Genomic DNA, 19,742 nt, shown 5'->3' on the forward strand with positions numbered 1-19,742 from the left:
TTTGCATAATAAGAACACTTTAATGATTATTTACAGTATAATAATGTCATATAATATATACAAGATAGAATTCTTCATACTGGCCATTTTTCGTGCAGAATAAAAAGTGGTTTTACGTCTGGAGACAGAACTTGTGAACTTTTAACAGAATTTGAAAGCAGAATTTCTGGTGTTTTAAAGTTTGTTACAAAATTTTACATTTCTTTTCAGTAAAGAAACAACCAAAACATTAAAACCACCTTCTTAATGTGATGCTGACTTGTTGGCATGGATACCGCAGGTGATGGTGGTCTGTGGTAGTACTGGGACACTGTGGAGTGGACTCGGAAGTGGGCATATAACCAGGTCAGGTACCTGAGCAGCAGCGCCAGGAGTGTGTTTGGCCTGCTCCAGGTGGGGGTTGATGGTCAGAAGTGGAGGAGACCTAGCAGTGTTACCCGATGATTCGCCTCTTAGTGGTTTTAATGTTGTGGCTGATGTTCAACGTGTGTAGATGTGATGTGATGAAGACGAGCAGCTGGACAGAACGTCCTATGTGACGCTATCAGTGGGCGATGGAGTGGGGTGATGACGATGAGCAATAGTGCTTCATCACACACATCATTAAAAAATGATCAGAAGATTACTACAGATTAATTCACATTAAAAATGTCTTCATCAGAAAACTTAGAAAATCCACAAAAACTAGAAACACAGAGAGTTGCAAGACAGGGAATCCACCACACCTGTTCAACAATTCACCTGTTCAATCTGTTCATCTGTTCACCGATTCACCTGTTTAATAATTCGCCAGGTTCATCTGTACAACTGATCTATTTGTCTAGATTAAAATCCCGGTCCATAATGACACCCAGATTGGTGACAGCAGGTTTAGAGTATTGTATCAGAGGGCCCTAGTCAACAGGAGAGGAGCCACTGGCACCAGGACTAAAAACCATAAATTCTGTCTTCTCTTCGATAAAATGGAGAAAGCTTAAAGCCATCTGGCTTTTACTTCATCAAGACAGACTAATAGTGATTTTAGGGAATAGGAGTCCTTACCTTTAAGAGGCACATAGACTTGACTGTCATCAGCATAGAGATAGAAATCACACTTCCGCTTCCTAAGAACTGACTCCAGGGGAAGGAGGTACAATGAAAAGAGCACTGGCCCAAGGATGGACCCCTGGGGGACCCCACATGACTGACTGGAAATAGTCCAGTTTAACACAAACTCCTCTCGGACAGTTACGACCCAAACCATTCCAAGGCAGAACGCTGAATGCCAACCAATGCTCCAAGCGTGTTATTTAAATGCTAAGATCCACCGAGTCAAAAGCAGACGTTAAATCTAATAAAACCAGAATCTGTAGATAAAAGAACATCATTTAAAGTGTTCAGTGTTCATCCACCTGTTCACCTGTTAAACAATCTATACACCTGATTTTCTATTTATCTGTTCAACGATTCACCTGCTCAACTGTTCAATGATTCATCTGTTCACCTGATCATCTATTTACCTGTTTAACGACTCATCTGTTCACCTGATCACCTGATCATCTATTTACCTGTTTAACGACTCATCTGTTCACCTGATAATCTATTCACCCGTTCAACGACTCATCTGTTCACCTGATCATCTATTCACCTGTTCAACGACTCATCTGTTCACCTGATCATCTATTTACCTGTTCAACAACTCATCTGTTCACCTGATCATCTATTTACCTGTTCAACGACTCATCTGTTCACCTGATCATCTATTTACCTGTTCAACAACTCATCTGTTCACCTGTTAAACAATCTACACACCTGATTTTCTATTCATCTGTTCAACGATTCACCTGCTCAACTGTTCAATGATTCATCTGTTCACCTGATCATCTATTTACCTGTTTAACGACTCATCTGTTCACCTGATCATCTATTTACCTGTTCAACAACTCATCTGTTCACCTGTTAAACAATCTACACACCTGATTTTCTATTCATCTGTTCAACGATTCACCTGCTCAACTGTTCAATGATTCATCTGTTCACCTGATCATCTGTTTACCTGTTTAACGACTCATCTGTTCACCTGATCATCTATTTACCTGTTTAACGACTCATCTGTTCACCTGATCATCTATTCACCCGTTCAACGATCTGTTCACCTGATCATCTATTTACCTGTTCAACAACTCATCTATTCACCTGTTAAACAATCTATTCACCCGATTATCTATTCACCTGTTCAACGACTCATCTGTTCATCTGTTCAACTGTTGTCCTGGTTACCTGTCTATCTGTTCAAACATTCACCTAGTTAAAACCAGTGTCTTTATGGCTGCTGGTGAGTTTCTAAATCAGCTCCTCCATCTTGATCTTTGGCAGCGTGTTCTGTTTGCAGCAGATTCCAGTTGGGACCTGACCGTGAGGGTCAGAAAGTTCCAGTTCTGCTCCAAACAGCTGAATTCTCTTATTATCTGAATCTGTTATTAGCTGTGCAGGCAGAAAAATGTTACAAGAACACTTTCGTTTAGACGGAGAGCAGGATTCTTCTTCCTGTTCCAACAGTAAAAACCACATTCATTTAAAACATCAGTCTGGTTCTGTTCTCTATCCATGTGCAGAGACTTTCTGAGTCAGAACCAATCAGGATCATTGACACACAGGGTGCTGATGAAGAGTCAGACGATGTCTAAAAGGATGTGAACTGAGACCTACTTCATATTACAGGATCTAAACCTGAGGAGAGGAAATCCTGCTCTCAGATGGAATAAAGATGCTGATTTACACAGGAAGTCGCCTGCAAATGAATTTTCTGTCCGAGTCACAAAATATGGCATCATTATAACTCTTAAGTCCTGATTTATCAGTACATTGGTAAAAATGCTGGACTGAAGCTGCAACATCAAATTATACAACTCTTCATTTAATTTGCAGATTGAATTACAGATTATTCCAGTTCATTTGCTCGTTCGCTTGGGGAGGCGTGAATACTGAACTCTAAACCCATGACTGATAGGATTTGAGGTTTTGCTGTTATGTGGCAAAAGACACATTAATTCTTGACACAGCGCCATGTCTGGCAGGGAGGGGAATGCCTGATGTAAAAGTATAGGTTTGTTCGAGTAAAGGCACATTTATGCTCTACAATAAAAACGGATACAGAGCCTTGAGTCCGTCTTCTGAATCCATGATGGGAGTAATTTGGTTAATTTCCAGGGCTCATGTGGACACATCATAAATCATGGGGACAGTATTGAGCAGTATAGCTGATGAGTACAGGCCACCGCGGTCTACTGCGCTACCTCCCTCCTTGTATGTCTCTTTCCGAGAATGAACATTATCACGATCTCGTCCTGTTTGCTATTGTTTGAAACTGATGTTAAAAGTCGGAGGTGAACTCTGAACTCAGCACTGCCCTGTAGTGAATTATTAACAACCATGCCAACAAAAATGCATGGAAGTATGAGGGCAGGGACATATGAAACAGAAAACAACTCTTTTCATATGAAAAGGGAGCATAAATGGTCTATGTTGAATTGCAAAGTTTAGACACATTGCAAACACTTGCGATGCAACGTCAGGTTCAGACACCGTTTAGCAGCGGTAACGCGTCGCTATGAAGTTGTTTCCAACCGCCCAACAAGCCATTAACATTCGCATATAGTCTTTCTTCAAAAACTTAGGTAATTTATACAGTTGTGCTTGTCTTCAATTCTTTCTGCTTTTTTTCCCCTTCCTGATCCTCTTCTTCTTCTCTGGTTTGTTTCTTTTACTGGTCACACGGCAGTTATTCTGCTCAACACTGCCCCCACGATTTCCGGTGGTATTGCTCCGTTTTCTGCATCAAGCTCCCTATAAACGGACCAAATTACGCTCGTAACCGATGCAGAAGACGGAGGAAACTGTCCACAGTGCGTTGAGCTTAAATGGGCCGTAACGCTGATGTTTGCTGTCCTGTAGACCGATCCAGAACTTTGTGTTTGTGGTGATTCTGGACGGAGATGCTGTCCCGTACGGTTCTGATCAGACAAACTTAAACGTTTCCAGATGTGTTTGAATGTTTGCGAACCCTGCCAGATTTTTTAACCTCATGTGCAGCCGAGATTCAGGTAGCAGTGACTGAAGAAAGAAAAAAACCGAACATGGTCCTGTTTATATTCTCACAGGATATTTCCAGCTGTTGTATGTGTAAGGAAAAACAAAATTAATTCATGTTATACAGCATTTGATTAAACGTGACAATGTTTTTATCTAGGCACCCTGAACTCCTCACTGGTGCCATCATAGATAAATGTTGACTTTTTCCTGTAAAATTACAACTTAATTTTAATAATTTTAGCTTTCCTCAGAGAGCTGCAGATAGATTCTTCAGAAATCATCATTTCTAATATTTACAGCAGCAACTTTAGTCCAGAAGCTCTACAGAATATTCAAACTTTGTAAATTACATTTTTTCCACTCCATTTTTACACATCAGCTGGGAAAAAAAAAAAAATATCACCACAATTCTCACAAAGAAAAAGAAAAACCAAACACTCTGAGTTAGAAACAAACGTTAAAATCCTTCATTTAGTCTTAGAGTGCAGCCAGAGTGGTGCAGAGGACGGTGGCAGTTGACCTGTGTGTGGGTGTGTGTTCAGCAGTCCGGGTTTAGGGGTCCGGGTTCAGCGGTCCAGGTTCAGCAGCAGGCTCGGCAGTGTCTTCAGGTCCATCTGTGGCAGCAGCCAGAAGGAATAAAGCAGCAGCCACAGCAGCAGCAGCAGATACAGCTCCGGGTTCTCCCTGCAAACACAGACGGGTCCGTCAGTTCCAGCTGGACTTTAACCAGTAAACCTTTTGGTCCTTGTCTCTGTTAGCGTCTCTGTGTGGCTATTTAAAAAGTCTTCAGGTCTTTGACTAACCAGGACTTTGAATAACTAGCAATGATGTAACTCTTGGATGGTGCAGACACTGACACCTGATGTCCCATCGGCATTCAGGACATGAAGCCATCATCATCATCATCATCATCATCATCATCAGTTTTTCTCTGTTCAGTCTGACAGACCTTATCTAGTCTACCAGGTCCAGGTTCTTACCAGAAGTCAGAGTCCTCATTGTGAGCTCTTCTGGGTGCAGCTCTCTGATGGGTCTGAGGGTTTAAGCAAACACACACAGTTATTACAAAGCATCGCTGCATCAAGCACACACAACATGAAGTGGAGCGTCGAACCCACCGTGGATTCAGTGAGGTGAGCCCCCTTCCTGTGCCGGAGAACCGGGGGGATCTGGATTACTTCTGGTCTGCTGGAACTTCCTGCGTCCCTCCTGACAAGACAGCCGAAGACGGACCATGTCATGATATGAATATTTTTAGGTTTTACTGAAACCATCCACCAGGTGGCGCACTAGAGCAGGAGACTGTTGGCAAACTCCCAGTGAAACCTTCAGCAACTCAGATCTGTGCCAGGAGACCCGGTTCAGTCTAGTTTTATTGCCTCTGTGTGAATTCATCCAACTGTTTATGACCCATGACACATGGAGAAGATCACAGGACATCCACTAAGAGAACCCAGCTCTGATGTCAGGAAGTCTGAAGGATCATGGATTTAATTCCAACATGAACTGAGCTGTGATGTAATAATTATCTGAGGACATTAATGTGTGTAATCCTCATCCTTCAGCCTCCACTAAAAGCTGAGATCAGGAAATGTATGGACATCTCTGAGCAGCTGGGTCACAGTGGTCTGGCTTGCTACCGTCCCCTGGGACTGGACTGTTTCTCAGAGAACCAGAATAGAAGACCTACCTCACCGACTCCATTCCTTCTCCATCAGAGTCTCTGAGATCTCCACCGTCTGCTGGAACATCTCCACCCTGCAGCCCCCCGATCGTCACCCCACACAGCATGCACTGCTCCAGGGATGCAGAAGGGTCAGAGGACTCCTCACTGGTCTGACAGATCACCTGAAAAAGGAAGAGGAGGAGTCAGACAACAACATCCAATCAGCACACTTCAACCCCAAAATGATGATCGAGACCAAGATTATACATACAGCCCTGGAAGATGTGAAGATATACTTAATTTATTTTGATTGTGTAATTTCAGACAGGAGGCAAGTAGAGGTAAAATAGATAACAGAATAGAAATAATAGGAATTTGTTCTTTGTTCCTCTCAAACACTCTGAGAAACCTGAGTTCTCTTTCAGTCTGTCACATCCAGATTCAGAACCATCCTCACATGGACATCAGACTAACAGAGAAAACCCAACCCAAAAAAGACCAGAACTTTTACCTTCACATCCTCCTGATCCTTCATCAGGTCCGGTCTGTGGTCCTCCGGGTCAGCATCTGAGACCGGCGCTGGCTGGAGAGCAGAGACGCTCAGAACAGAAGGCCACCTCTGCATGTCAGTGTCAGGGGGTTCTGGAAAGCCCAGCTCCTCTTTATCAGGGTAGAACAGATCCATGGGTTCTACCGGGTCACCAACCAGGTCCTCTGAGGGAGAACTTTGATCAAAGTCCAAGTAAAACAGGTCCATGCTGACAGGTTCCGAACCTGAGGTCACTATCTGACCATTCGGCTTTAAAATACCTGGATCCAGCAGATTCTGTTGGGTGTCATCTGGATCCAGAAGGTTCTGCTGGGTGTCAAATGGATCCAGAAGGTTCTGCTGGGTGTCATCTGGACCCAGAAGGTTCTGCTGGGAGTCGACTGGATCCAGAAGGTTCTGATGGGTGTTTTCAGTCTCACTGTGATGCAAGGCATCAGTGGGTTGGTCCTGATGTCGGTCAGATTTATGGTTTGGACCTTGGTCCTGGTCAGAAGTTTCAGCCTTGGAAGTAGGTGGAGCTGTGACATCACTTTCTGTCTGAGAACCGTCGTGGCCAGAACCGGTCTCGTGTCTGGCTCCTGTGGAGTGGGTCCAGTAGCTGCCGTCGTGTTTATCAGTCTCGTCCACATGATGGGTCTCTGTGCCTCTCACCAGTTCTGAAGGTTCTGGTTCTGTGTTCTCTGATATCGGACAGGAAATTTCCTCAGATCTGACCCTGTCATCACCTTCCCTGCAGATTTGGTTCTGTCCATCTGAACTGCTGAGACCTTTATCCTCTCCACCAGACTCCTGGTTCTGGTCGTCAGGCTCAGTCGAGATGGAGATCAGAGGAATGTTGAGACTGGACTGTGGTCCTGGTTTATGTTTGGCTGAATCTAAGACATGGTCCTTGAAACTTCTGGTTCCTTCATCACCTCGTTTATCTCCTTCCTCTAAAAGTTCTGACCCGGTTCTTCCATCTTGAGGAGGTCCAGGCTCAGACTGACTCCCAGTCCGATAGGTTTTTGCTCCATCCGGTTCTTCTCCGTCGGGTTCCTCTCTGTGAAAGATCTCTGCCACGGGGGAGAGGACCAGCTGGATATGATTTACCTGATCAGGATCCATGTCTTCAGTACTGGTTCTGGTCCAACCTTCTGCCTTACAGAGTGTCAGAGCAGGTTCTGTTGGCACTCTGTCTTGTTGAATTGGATCTCCTTCCATCGTTTCAGAGTCTGTTTCTCTCAGATCCAGTGTCTGGTCTGGTACCTGGTCCTGGTTTTGGTTCTGCAGGTGTGTGTCCTTCTCTTTCAATGGTTCCTCCTGGTTCTTGTCCAGTGAGGACATCTCTTCCTCCATGTAGGAACCACTAATGGACTCGTCAGGAACTCTTTCCTCCAGGGACGACATGAATCCTTCATCGAGGGTGGTGACCTCCACCGGTGTGGCCCGGTACAGATCTGCTCTGGTGTCCCACAAAGACCCATCACTGCGAGTGTCGAGAGTCATCTCACTTTCCACCCATGAGTCCGGCGAGTTGATGGCCGAGTCACAGATCAATGACTCAGTGTTTCCAGACTCGGGTGAGCGAGCAAACGCCTGCTGAGGGGAATCACAGGCTGAGTCCGGAATTTGGGGGTTTCCATGGATACTGGAGACGTGTTCAATGTTGGGGGAATCAGCTAGGAAGTCCTCGCTAGACCAGGAGCGAGTGGTGGCCACCCGTAGACGTGGTGACAGGATGCTCCGGTCCTCTGACATGGAGGAGATAAGGATCTTAGGAGGCGGTTGGTCCTTCTGGAACATCAAGGCCCGCCCCCTCACCCGGCCGCGGGGAGCCCCGTTCCGGGCACGGTCCAAGTCACCGTCATGAAAGTTGAGTCGGCCCATGGAGACGCTCCGCTCAATCAGCTGGAAGGACTCCTCCGGCTGCAGAGAGACACAGTCATATATATATTAGGGCTGGGCACGTAAATGCACTCATTATCTAGTTAACGCATTCATTAATTAACGGGGTTAATATTTTTATTGCACATTGATGCAGAATTTTGTCTTTTTTTCCCCAAACTTCTTGCTACTGGCTCTGAACCAGAGGAACCTCATACAGAGGCTGCATCCAGGCCTCTTCCTCCATGTCTGGTCCTGCTGCAGTGGTGCGTTTGATGTAATCAGGAGAGAGCGGCTTTATTAACATGAAGAGATGTTTTCTGTCTGGAACTTAAGAAAATAGATAAAGAACCAACATTTCTCTTTGTCCATCTAAACCCTTGCAGATGGTAGAAAATTGTGATTTTTGGACGGAAAACTGCTCCCAAAGGACAACGACAAATGTAGTTTGTTTTTTGTTTGTTTGTTTTTTTTAACTGCAGTTTTATCCTGGTAGATAGAAGTTTTGAGGCAAGACAGCAAAGGTGAGACACTTTCTGACTATGTTTTACAAGCGTGAAGCATAAATCGGGTCTTCTTCTGCCTCTGGTTCGGTGAATCTTGGTCGTAGCGAGATGAAACTTCCAGCTGTGGAATCTGTGAGATGTGAGCTTTCAGTAGAGGAGTCGTTTGTTCGTGTTCATGGGGAAACATCATCTGTGTTTACATGTGATTTCAGACTTTGTGTACCTGGTCTTTTAATTATTGTTGTCTTAACTGTGTGTGTTGGTGATAGAAATGGTTTTACTGAGCTGGTAGCTGAGATTCTGGACTTTCTGTGGATACCACACATGTTTATAGTTACATCTACAGACCTGACGCTACACCCGGAAACCAGATGTTAACCCCTTAACTCCCGGTAGTGGAGGCTGCAGGTGCAGAGGTGAAGCTAAACAGTCAAGCTAAGAATGAAAGTTTAGACAATTTATATCCAGAAATGTGGATAATGAAGCAGTGAAGCTGCATGGATGGAAGTTATTGTGCATATTGTGAATATTTCTCTCTCCTCACCATCTAGAAGCTGTGAGATTCTCATCCTGCTTTCTGTCTGTTCACCTGATGCTGATATTCATCACATATTGTTCCTTCTGTGTTTAGAAGGAAGCAGCTTCACAGCTTTAAATCCATCCTGCTGACTTTTTACCTTTTAGTTAGTAAATCCTGAACATTTCATCCTTCTTTCTCATAAATATGTGGTTTTATATATGAAGAAATATTTTAACTGTTGGTGTTTAAAGAGAAAACTGCTGCTAAACCTGTTTATGTGTTTAGTGCAGGGGTCTGCAGCCTTTCCAATCCAAAGAGCCATTTTTCCCTCAGCCAGCTAAATAAAACTCCTTCAGAGACGCAGATGTTACCAGACTTTTAGAAAAAAGACAAATTATAATGTTTGATAAATATCTACTTTAGAACCACATTTTTATTTCTATTTTCAGGTTTTAAAATAAAGAAAAACAAGAAGCATTTGCAAAAAGAGGATAAACAGACTTTCTTCTATGGGATGTAGATAGTTTCCAAGCTAATGATAAAAAAAATGATAAAAAAGAAAATATTACTGGTACTTTTAGCTTCATTATGTTGTGAAATTTAATCCAATTATTCCATGTAAAAAACACTGAAAAAGTGCAACAAAATTCCCTGTCAGCCACAAATTGAACACCCCTGATTTAGTGCTTGTAAACCAAAATTTACTACATTTTCTTCATACAGCAGTAGGCCTTCTTTTAGAGGAAAAAGACATTTTGCACGTAACAATGTGATTAATTGCGATTAATCACAACATTTCAATGAATTAATCACGATTAAAAATTTTAATTATTGACCAGCACTGTCTATACACACACACAAACACACATACATATATATATATATATATATATACATATATACTATTTTACTGTTTGTTAATGTACTTTTTTACTGATGTCTTTATACGTGCTTTGTATTTTTATGTGTAATGTATCTGTGTGCTGTGTGTGTTTTGGAAATTAGCCCAGAGAGCTACAATCTGGAACAACACATATTTTACTTTGTGATCAATGCCGCTGTACATGGTCCCTGTTCAATAAACTAAATAAACAAACATACAAATATCAACACAGATCTGTTTACACCCAGTCCCACAGCGTTCCAGCCTACCTCCTCAATCCCAGGGAAGTGCTCCAGGAACTGGGACACATACATGATGATGGACTGCTCGTCCGGGACGTTAACGGCCACATCTGCATGGAAAACAGAGCGGTTCAGCTGTGAGTAGAGATACCACCATGACAGATTTTCTTGGTACGATTATTGTCAAAGAAATAATGACCCCATTGACGGATTTTTACACCCAATTAATCGTGGTGTTTAAAACTGCTATCAATGGTGACATTACATAATCGTGACATCCCAGCTGTGAGTCAGGTTCTGATTCTGCACACCTAACCATCAACTTCATGCCACTTCCTGTTCCCTGACCCAGCTCCTCCTCTTCCTCACTCTAACCTACCCTGTGATGACTGGCTGATCTCCTGATTGGTCCTCCCTACATTTGTTCTGCTTTGGAGAAAAAGAACTACCTCATCTTCATCTTATAAAGATTTAAACTCAGATGGGAACAAGTTCTGGTCCTGGTCTGGTCTGGTTGCTGTTAAAACAGCTCATCAGAACAGCGGTACCGGCAGGTTAGAGGAACCAGAACTGTGTTGTTACCCTCAGGCTCCAGCAGCCGTGGTATTCCCAGACTGTAGTGAGCGATGCGGAAGGCGTCCTCCAGATTCTCTCTGGGACTCCTCAGCAGAGCCTTCCTCATGTCCACCAGACTGGAGTCGATGGACTTGATGACAGCCAGGAAGGCCAATCCGCTGGTCCAGCTCTTCCCGAAGTCCTGGACAGTCACGCTGTACCTGCAGGAGGAGGAGAGGAGGTCAGAACTGTTCCCACTCCCAAATCAGCATTTTCACTTCAGAAGCTCACCTCCGAGTTCTCTTCTGGATCCACTGCAGCAGTTTCTTGATGGCCCTGCTGTTCTCCTTCATGGCGGCGGCTGCAGACGGTCTCTCCTCAGACGGCGTGCTGCTGCAGGACGCATCAGAGTCGGAGCTGGTCGGGATGGATGACAGGCTAGAGGAAGACGGGAACTGGCTCCGGATGTTTCCAGTCAGTTCTTTAATCTGGGTGGAAAAGAAGAGTTTTGTTTTCCCATCAGTCCTGTTGAGCATCAGACCTGACCCAGAAGTGAGCGGTTCCGTTCGGATGACAGGTCTGAACGGAACCGCTCAGACCTGTCAGGTCTTCAGGTTTGTCTGACTTTACCTGGAAGAAGAGGATGATGTTCCAAATGAGTCCGAGGATGATGGAGGAGTTTCCATCGGCAACATCAGCTGCATCAATACTGACCAGCTTTACCTGAAGACAGACACACACACACATATACACACACACACACACTCTGTCAGGTTGGTCTGGACTATCGGGATGTTCTGATGGTCCGGACATCCATCATCCGAACAGCAGCGGACTGTTTAACTCACGTTTCTCTCCTCCAGGAAAGACAGGACCTTCGCGATGTTGTTGAGTCTGAAAATACGATGAGACGACTTCTTGAAGCCGTGGAGCTGCGAGGTCGTCCAGGAGACAAAGAAAAGGTTACGATGCTGCGCAAACAACAACAACAACAACAACAACATGTCACCAAGAAAGGTTTGTTCAGTCTCACCAGTTTGCAGCCGGAGAGTTCCTCCAGCAGAGACATGAGGACATGTCCATCCTGGATGTCCTGGAAAAGGTCATCGACCTGCAGGGGGGGGTCACACTGAGGAAGGGGAGAAGGGAGGAAGGAAGGAAGGAAGGAAAGGAAAGAGGAAGAGAGAAGAAGGAAGGAAGGAGAGGTGGATGAAGAAATGAATGAAGGGAGGGAATCGGAAAGGAGGAATGGAAAGAAGGAAGGAGGAAAGGAAGGGAGGGGCATTAAGGAGGAAGGAGTGAAGATGGAAGGAAGGGAGGAAGGAAGGAAGGAAGGACAGAGTTTCAGTGTTTAGTATAAAATTCACCATCAAAACAATAAACAAACTGATCAGCTGTTTGAGACCCTCTGCTTGTTGCCATGGTGATGACAGCAGTTGATAGCTCCCTGAACGTTAGTCTCAGTTTTGTTTGAATCTGGTTCAGCTTTGTTTACTGAAGAACTGGTAAACTTCTGGTAACTTCTGGTTAAGTGTTGGATTAGAATCACGTTCAGCAGAACCTCTGACCATCCTGTCATCCTTCAGTTAGACCAAACACGGAGTGAGGAGATCGACTGAGAAGAACCCAGGACCTAGGTTCTACTCTAGGTTGGTCCAGTCTGCGCGTCTGGACCATCTCTGAGTGGAAGGGGTTCTGTTCTAAGTCAGTGGGAGACTCAGATGGACTTCATGGTTTCCGCATGTTGCGTCTTTGTTTTGTTGCTTCAGACATGATCCAACTTCAAATCCAGCAGCAGGTTAGCACTCTGAGGAAGAAACATCCAGATGTTCCTCCTCATCCTCATCTCAGCCTTTTGGAGTGTTTCCTGTTTTGCTCCAACATCTGCATCAGCCTGATGTTCAGAGTCAAACAGCTGGATGGTTTCCTTTGTGTTTCTGCTCTGCTGCATCTGAACAGAACTTCCTGAAGTCTCAGATTGATGACACAAAGCAGGAAACTGTAGTTCAGATGTACAAACTGTAGAGGGAGACCAGAGACCTGAGCTGGAGACCCGATGAAGGCAGCTCTCACCTCCAAACACAGGAAGTATCTTTACAAACAACAAGAGAGTAATCAGTGGTTCTGATGGAGGAGGTGGAGCTCCGAGTTCTGCAGAAATCATACCTGCTGTGTGTAAACAACAAACGTGTTTCCACGTTTGGTCGTCTTATCAGAACAAGTCATCTTTGGACCTGTTAGGACAGTTGCTGCAGGAGGCGGGGCAGAGGTGACTGGAACTTTCCAAGAAGACTGAAAACAAATGTCTGATTGTGTAATTAGTGGGTCAGAGATTTGACACAAGGCCAGACGGAGACAGAAAATAGGCTTATTGTCTGAGAGAAGACAAAGAATCAGTCACTCAGCTCAGAGCTCAGACTGAACCCGAAGATCCGACCGAGCCTGCATACGGTCCTCAGGTGAGCCGGCAGCAGGTCTCACCTGTAGTAGATCCCTGCTTCACTGTTCTAGGTTGGGTCAACACTTCCTGGTTTCAGTCTCTGCGCACCGATTGGTTGTTTAATCACTACTTTCATCTCAGACTGAACACCTGACTGACACAGAACCCTAAACCCTCCCGTTCTCAGGTTCTGACACCAGATCATTGACCCTACCATTGTTAACCCAACGTTTACATCATTTTTACCTGATGTTATCCAACATGAAGAACAAATGAGCTGTTTGAGATCACAGACCGTTCTGGTGCTGCCGGTCTTCCAGCATTCAGGTGAGCTACTCTCCGCCTGTTGTGCGTACAGGTGCAGACAAACACAGTTTGCATACTCTCAGATCCAACCATGAAACACAAATGAGGTATAGAGTTACATGTGGTCCATCTTACAGCATGAAGGGATTTGGCACCATGGTGATAGCATGAGGAGTTTTTATGGATTGAGGGGTCCCTGTGGGGCCCAAACTGGTCCCATCTAGCTGAACACAGCAGCACAGACTTAACAGTCCCAGAGACAAAGACTGAACAAACCTTTTCCAGGTGGAGGTTCATCCATCGGGTGAAGGTCCTCTTCTGCACCGCTTCTCTTTCCACTAAAACACAGAAACAAAGAGAGAACATGATTCTGCACAAACTGAAGCTCGTTCAGAGGAAACAGATCTGGTTTTGCCTCTTACTGGTTTATTTTCTTTGGCTGGTAGATTTTAGAGTCTGATTTAACAAAAACAGAGCAATCCAAACAAACTTTGTTTCATTTGCGAGTAAAAGAAGCTGCATATCAGAATAATGGGATGTTTTATAGATGGAGAGGATGCAGCAAGTTTCCTGTTATCTCATTAATGTCTGTAACCCCGAGCCTGAGGTGAACCAGGGAGAGGGTGGGAGGAGCTCAGCAGGGGTTACCATGGCAGCAGAGTCAGCTGTTTTTCATTTTTATGTCCACGACGACTCGGTGGGTAATAAGAGCTGCTGTGGTATTGATTGTGTGGCCTGTGGAAGGCCTGAACTTCCTGAGATAAAGCTGATGCTGCCTTGTATTCAGGAGGCAAAGGCGAGATGTGATGCATGAATCTGTCAGGGTGGAGGAAGAGGAGAAAGGGAGGAGGTGATGAAGGAGTGTGAGACTGCGCCTGAGGCCAGATGACAAAGATGACAGATCAAATCAGGAAGATGCTCATGAGCCAAAAGCTGCTTCCAGCTTTCTGTCAAACACACAGAGCTCGTCACTGATCAGGAATCAGGAAAACATCCACCTTCTCAGCATCCTTTACACGTTTCCTGTAAGAGCAGAAGCCAGAGAGTCTGTCCCTGACTGGGACCCTTCCCTAAGAATGGCTGCCTGACAGCCACGTTTCCATGGAGACCGCTTCTGATGAGGCTTCAGCCAACAGTAGATGGATCAGCTGAAGGTCCAGATGCTGCTCTCGGGTCCTGGCTTAGGTCTTTTTTGGATTTCAGATCCTGTTGATCTGCTGTAGATAATTTTAGTCCTGATTCTTCTTCTGTCCTCCACGTGTCCAGTTTCTGCCTCCATGCTGAGATGAGCCAGGTTTCCAGCTACCAGCTGTCTGGGAATCACCTTGTTGCTGCTAAAATCCTGTTTTCTGTCAGACTGTCTGATCTTTGCTGGTTTTACAGATGAAACTAAAGACATGGGAACAAATGATGCGTATTTGTAACAAAGAGCCTAAAGATCCAATTTAAACTGTTATTTATCGACACAACTGGTTCATCCCTTGAGTTAGGAGCCTTTTTATGTCTGAATGATTCATGGGTCAAAGTTAAGTGACTTGGGTACAAGAAATTCAAGGGAATTCAATTTAGCTTCATTTGTATAGCACCGCTTCACAACTATGTCATCTCAGGGATTTACAGACAAATCGGTCTGAGCCAGTTCTTGATAACTAATAGGATAGCAGGGATAAGTAAAAAATGTCCACCCAAAAAAACAACCCTTCAAAGACCCTCAGAAAGCTGGAGAACTATTGATCAAGACCAGATTAGAGGGTTAAAACAAAGTAAGAGATGAAGAAACGAGGACTGGAGCAGGACTGTGGAAGCACTGAGAAGCTTTGGCCTTTTTTTAAACTAAACTAAAGTTATAAGTTTTCTCACATGTTCTCTCTGTTTCAGTCCAGCATCTTAGTGGTGTTTGAATCTTTAAATCTGTGGTTCATTAAGCCTCCATGTGTTTCGCTCTACAGGTCTCAAGTGCCTTGAGATGACTTTGTCATGGACTCACAGAAAACAAAATAAACAGAAAACGAAAAGAATTAAATGAATTAAATTTCAGACGCATGAACTAAAAACAAACACAACTAAATTAAATCAGCGAAGATATATGTAAATTAAGTTAACTGAATTAAACTGAAATGACCTGAAATTAACTAAAATAATTTAAATGAACTGAATTTAACTGAATTGAATGGTCGATTTCTTTTCTTGTGCTGAACTTTATTATCACTCACTTGAATTTCAGTTTGTTTTTTGTTATTTTGTTTTTTGTCTTTTTAAGAATTTCAGTTTTCACTGTTGACCTTCTGGTTATCTTCAGAGTTTTTTTTTCTTAGAGTTCACAGCTGTTCAGTTCCTGAAGCAGTAAAACAGCCCAAACCATCACACGTCCACCTCCGTGCTTCACATAACTCTTTGTGTCTGTCAGTCTCAAAAGCTCCATATGAGACGTTCTGGTCTATAAACATGGTTCTGGAAAGAAAAACTGGGCTAGGTTCAGTCTTATGGCCCAGCTTGCAGCACCCTCCATGAGCATTAATGTTATCCTGGATGTTATGTCCCATTAATGCTGATCAGAACCAGAGCCAATAAAAACCTGAACTGAATGAAGATTGAACCCTCAGAATTAGAAAGATTCATTTTTTAAAGCGCTTTAATCTGTTTGATTTGTCCAGAACTTTTTACTTTAAGAGTCAGCTCAGAGTTATATTTGATCAGAAGCTGTTTCAGCATCGGTTTGGATCTGGTTCAGATTTGGTTCTTTGGGTTTTGACAGCCAAAGAACCACCTCTCAGCATGTACACTAGTTCCAGATCAGCACAAGCTCTTTGCTGGTCTAGAACTGAGAACTTCTTCGATCAGGGGCTGCGGACCCTCTGGTTCTGGACGTGGTACAGACAAAAGTTTCTGACCGTGTTAAAGGAACCAGAACCAGTTCATTCTGATCCAAAGAAGAAGAAATAAAAACAGGCCCAGTGTGAAGACGTGGAGGACAGATGGCTTGCCTGTCCGTTCTTTGCACAGGTGACGTGAGCAGGACAGGTGAGTCGAGAAAACACACAACCTGCAGTTTGTTTATGCAAATGAGGTCATTTACAGGAAGTGACCCGCTGCTGCCTCCATGTTCACCTGAGTTTACCTGAGCCAGGTGAAGCAGCTGCAGAGGGGGGTTTGTCTCCAGGCAGGCAGTGATCAGTGTGTATTTTCTGTCTGTACATTCAGTAAACGCCACTTTTATAGACTTCAGCCTGCTGGGAATCTATCCAACAACCTTCTGATGGTGGACGCCTGCTCTGCCTGCTGCTAAATGTTCCGTCTGCTTTTATTTGATGAAGTATAATTACTAAGAATGAGAGAAGAATTAATTAATGTAAAAGAAGAAAATAAAATTAATATGGAAATAAACTAAACATCATTGATGTCATGATGTTTTCATTTTTTCTGTATTTTTCAAAATATAACTTTATTTTGTATAATTTTGTTTCCATTCCAGCTGATTAAATTGAATATTTATCCATTTTTTTTTTTATTTTACACATTTTTTGTACTAATAATTCCATAAAGTATGAGAAATTAATAATTGTTCTGTCATAAATTAATGAGGATGTCCTGTAGCTCCACAAGTATCTCTTTATCTTCAGATTTTCAACATTACCAGGAGGGTATCCACCAAAGTCGCTCGACAAAGAGACACGTACCTGGAAAAGTCAGATTCAGACTAGCTGCTTCTCCTAAATAAGCCTCAAGTCGTTCCATGAACGCAGCGCAGCCTTATTTAATCCAGACTGATCCCAGACAGACTGGCATGGTCTGGCTTGGTGCAGCAGCCAGGACGTCTAACAAGCCCAGATGGATGGATGAACGAAAAGTGGACGAAATGAACGAGACTAAAGGTAAAATCAGAGCCGTTTCCACCAAAAACAGTCAAACTGCAGCCACTAACAGAACCAGAGAGGTGGGACGCAGAAACATGGCGACAGACCAAATGTGCTGGTTCTGGGAGTTTCCAGGGTCACATCTGTTCCACTTTTAACATTCCCACAGAGCAGCGGTCATCGAGGTGGCTTTGGGCTTCGCAGACCCAGTTACAAGCACAGTGTCGGATGATTAATAATCTTTTTGGGGTTTGATGATGCATTAAATATTATTCTCTGATCCTCTAAAATTATTTAAATTCTCTATGAAAAGTTTTATTTAATTCATTTAATGTATTTATTTATTTTGTACATGGCTATGCACAACCAACATAAAACTGAACAAAACAAATCCAAATCACATCTTAATGCGCCGCTGAATTCCACAGTTTACCTCCACATACTGAAACACACGTGTGAATTAAAGTGGTGTTTGCTAACTGATGTTAAAATGAAATGTCCTTCTATTGTCCTGATCTTCTCAACTAGAAACAACTTCTGTTGTGTGTCCAGAGGATGATGCGACATTTTGTTTCAGTCAAAGTCCACAGATATTTTCCTACTTCATTAAATAAACCTGCAGGCTGCTCTGATCTGGCGCGTCTGCAGCCTGGCGTCTGAGTTTTTGTTGCCACGGTTACCAACTACCGTTTAGTCAGCGCAATAATTTACAGCAATAAGGCTGGAACTTCTTTCAAAGGTGTCCATTATAATTTTTTAATGAACACCGCCCAGCCAATCAGAATAGAGTATTCCCCCAGACTATAGTTCAATTAATTATAATGACTTACATACTTATTGTATTGATTGTGTTATTATTATTATTTTTTATATTATTAATGAATCTTATATTTGTATGTGTATGTGTAAATCTGCATTTACTAAAAGTGTGCATGTATGTCTGTTCATCAAGGTATCACCTGGATTCATAATAATTCAGATCATCATGCAGGTATTTCTTTTGCTTTGTTGTGTGTGGTTGATATTATCTGAGTTTTTAAGATATTTATTGTTTAAATGATTGTTATTTATGAATATGTTGCAATAGACCAGGAAAAACAACTGCAGCATTTTGATGCCACTAATGTGGTTCCTCATAAATCAAATCAAATTAACTTAAATTTTCCTTCTAAAGATCTTAGAACAGAGGTAGAACTGGTTCTCCTTTTCTGTTTTCATCCTGATAAACAGTCACATTCAGATTTATGATCTCACATTACAGGGGTGTTACACTCCGATGCTCAGGTGATGATGATGTTTCATGTCTGAAACTTAGAGCTTGGTCTCATTTGTTTGTCATGCAAACAGCGTTGATAACACTGCACATACACAGAGGCAACAGCTCGGTGGTAATCAGGTCTCACACAGGTGAGGTCAGCTGGTTCCTGACTGATCAATGCATCCACAATCGTTTACTCAGTGTTTCATCATAGTATATGTTCTAAAGGAAATGAAAGAGCATGGGTGATAGAGCAGCTCTGACTGTAAGAAGCATCTGTAAAATAAAAAGCTCTTCGTGTGTTTGATCTCTTCTAAACTGCTGTTTTATTGCAACCATCTGATCTGAGAGGCTGAGCCGTAACTGCAGGTGATTACAGAGTATCTCTGCCAGAACTCAGCCACGTGTGAGCCGGACCTCCATGATTACAGACCTTTTCCTCCAGCTTCCCACCCAGCATGGCAGGAAGAGCAGGTTGTTCTCCAGAGTTTCACTGAGGAGGTTGTTTCTCTGACTTCTATCCTCCCTGCTGCTGAATAAAAACCACAAAGCCGACTTCTTCTTCTTCTCCTCCCACACAACTCAGACCCACTGTGAACACAGACTCAGGAAATGAAAACTGATAAGCAGTAGATTTTCTCTGAGAAACTTTGTGAAATGACTCTTCTTCTGTGTGTGAGGACTGGGGATATGAGGCAGATGTGACAGCACAGGCAGAGCTGAAATATTCATGAAGCAGCTCCAGCAGAGAATCCCTGAACGCTGCGGTGCTGCATCAGCTGCATGGGCTGCAGGACTTATGTAACAGCTCAGTTCACAGAGAGGCTCTGCTTTCATCTGCATGGCCTCAAGTGAGTCATGAACCACCATCATCCATCACTGAGTGTCTGTGGAAACTCTTAAAATGTCCACATGTCCATCACTATCAGCAGATAAAAGCATTTAGTCACATGAAAATTCCTCACTGCGACATTCCAACCAACCTAAGACATAGGAGCCACACAAGGAACCCAACATTTCTTTACTCA

General features: G+C 43.4%; 1 protein-coding gene and 1 long non-coding RNA gene across 12 annotated transcripts in view; both read right to left on the bottom strand.

Moving 5' to 3' along the window:
* LOC121631177 lies at positions 1-2,267 on the bottom strand. 10 transcript variants are annotated; one of them, XR_006008693.1, is made up of 5 exons: positions 2,224-2,267; positions 1,912-2,127; positions 1,548-1,855; positions 1,452-1,483; positions 1-750 (listed from the first exon to the last, which is right to left on the bottom strand). It is a non-coding gene; the product is annotated as an uncharacterized LOC121631177 (long non-coding RNA). The 10 variants fall into 10 exon arrangements; XR_006008691.1 differs by adding an exon at positions 2,152-2,175 and having other exon boundaries at positions 1,548-2,099; positions 2,212-2,244; XR_006008692.1 differs by adding an exon at positions 2,136-2,151 and having other exon boundaries at positions 1,548-2,099; positions 2,212-2,238.
* Positions 2,268-2,637: 370 nt separating this feature from the next.
* clmna (calmin a) overlaps positions 2,638-19,742 on the bottom strand; it is a 34,812-nt gene continuing 17,707 nt past the window's right edge. Inside the window, exons 2-14 of one of the 2 annotated variants that reach the window (XM_041971887.1) lie at positions 13,879-13,940; positions 11,890-11,985; positions 11,705-11,788; positions 11,487-11,579; positions 11,148-11,344; positions 10,884-11,077; positions 10,329-10,411; positions 6,548-8,192; positions 6,249-6,451; positions 5,762-5,919; positions 5,190-5,280; positions 5,052-5,104; positions 2,638-4,755 (exon numbers count right to left, since the gene is read on the bottom strand). In XM_041971887.1, coding sequence (XP_041827821.1) covers positions 4,638-4,755; positions 5,052-5,104; positions 5,190-5,280; positions 5,762-5,919; positions 6,249-6,451; positions 6,548-8,192; positions 10,329-10,411; positions 10,884-11,077; positions 11,148-11,344; positions 11,487-11,579; positions 11,705-11,788; positions 11,890-11,985; positions 13,879-13,940 — 3,077 coding nt within the window. In that variant the 3' untranslated portion in view covers positions 2,638-4,637. Of the gene's footprint in view, positions 4,756-5,051; positions 5,105-5,189; positions 5,281-5,761; positions 5,920-6,248; positions 8,193-10,328; positions 10,412-10,883; positions 11,078-11,147; positions 11,345-11,486; positions 11,580-11,704; positions 11,789-11,889; positions 11,986-13,878; positions 13,941-19,742 lie in introns of both variants that reach the window. The other variant, XM_041971886.1, reaches the window with a different exon arrangement.

The sequence above is a fragment of the Melanotaenia boesemani genome, chromosome 20 (genome assembly GCF_017639745.1).
Source record: "Melanotaenia boesemani isolate fMelBoe1 chromosome 20, fMelBoe1.pri, whole genome shotgun sequence".
NCBI lineage: Eukaryota > Metazoa > Chordata > Actinopteri > Atheriniformes > Melanotaeniidae > Melanotaenia > Melanotaenia boesemani.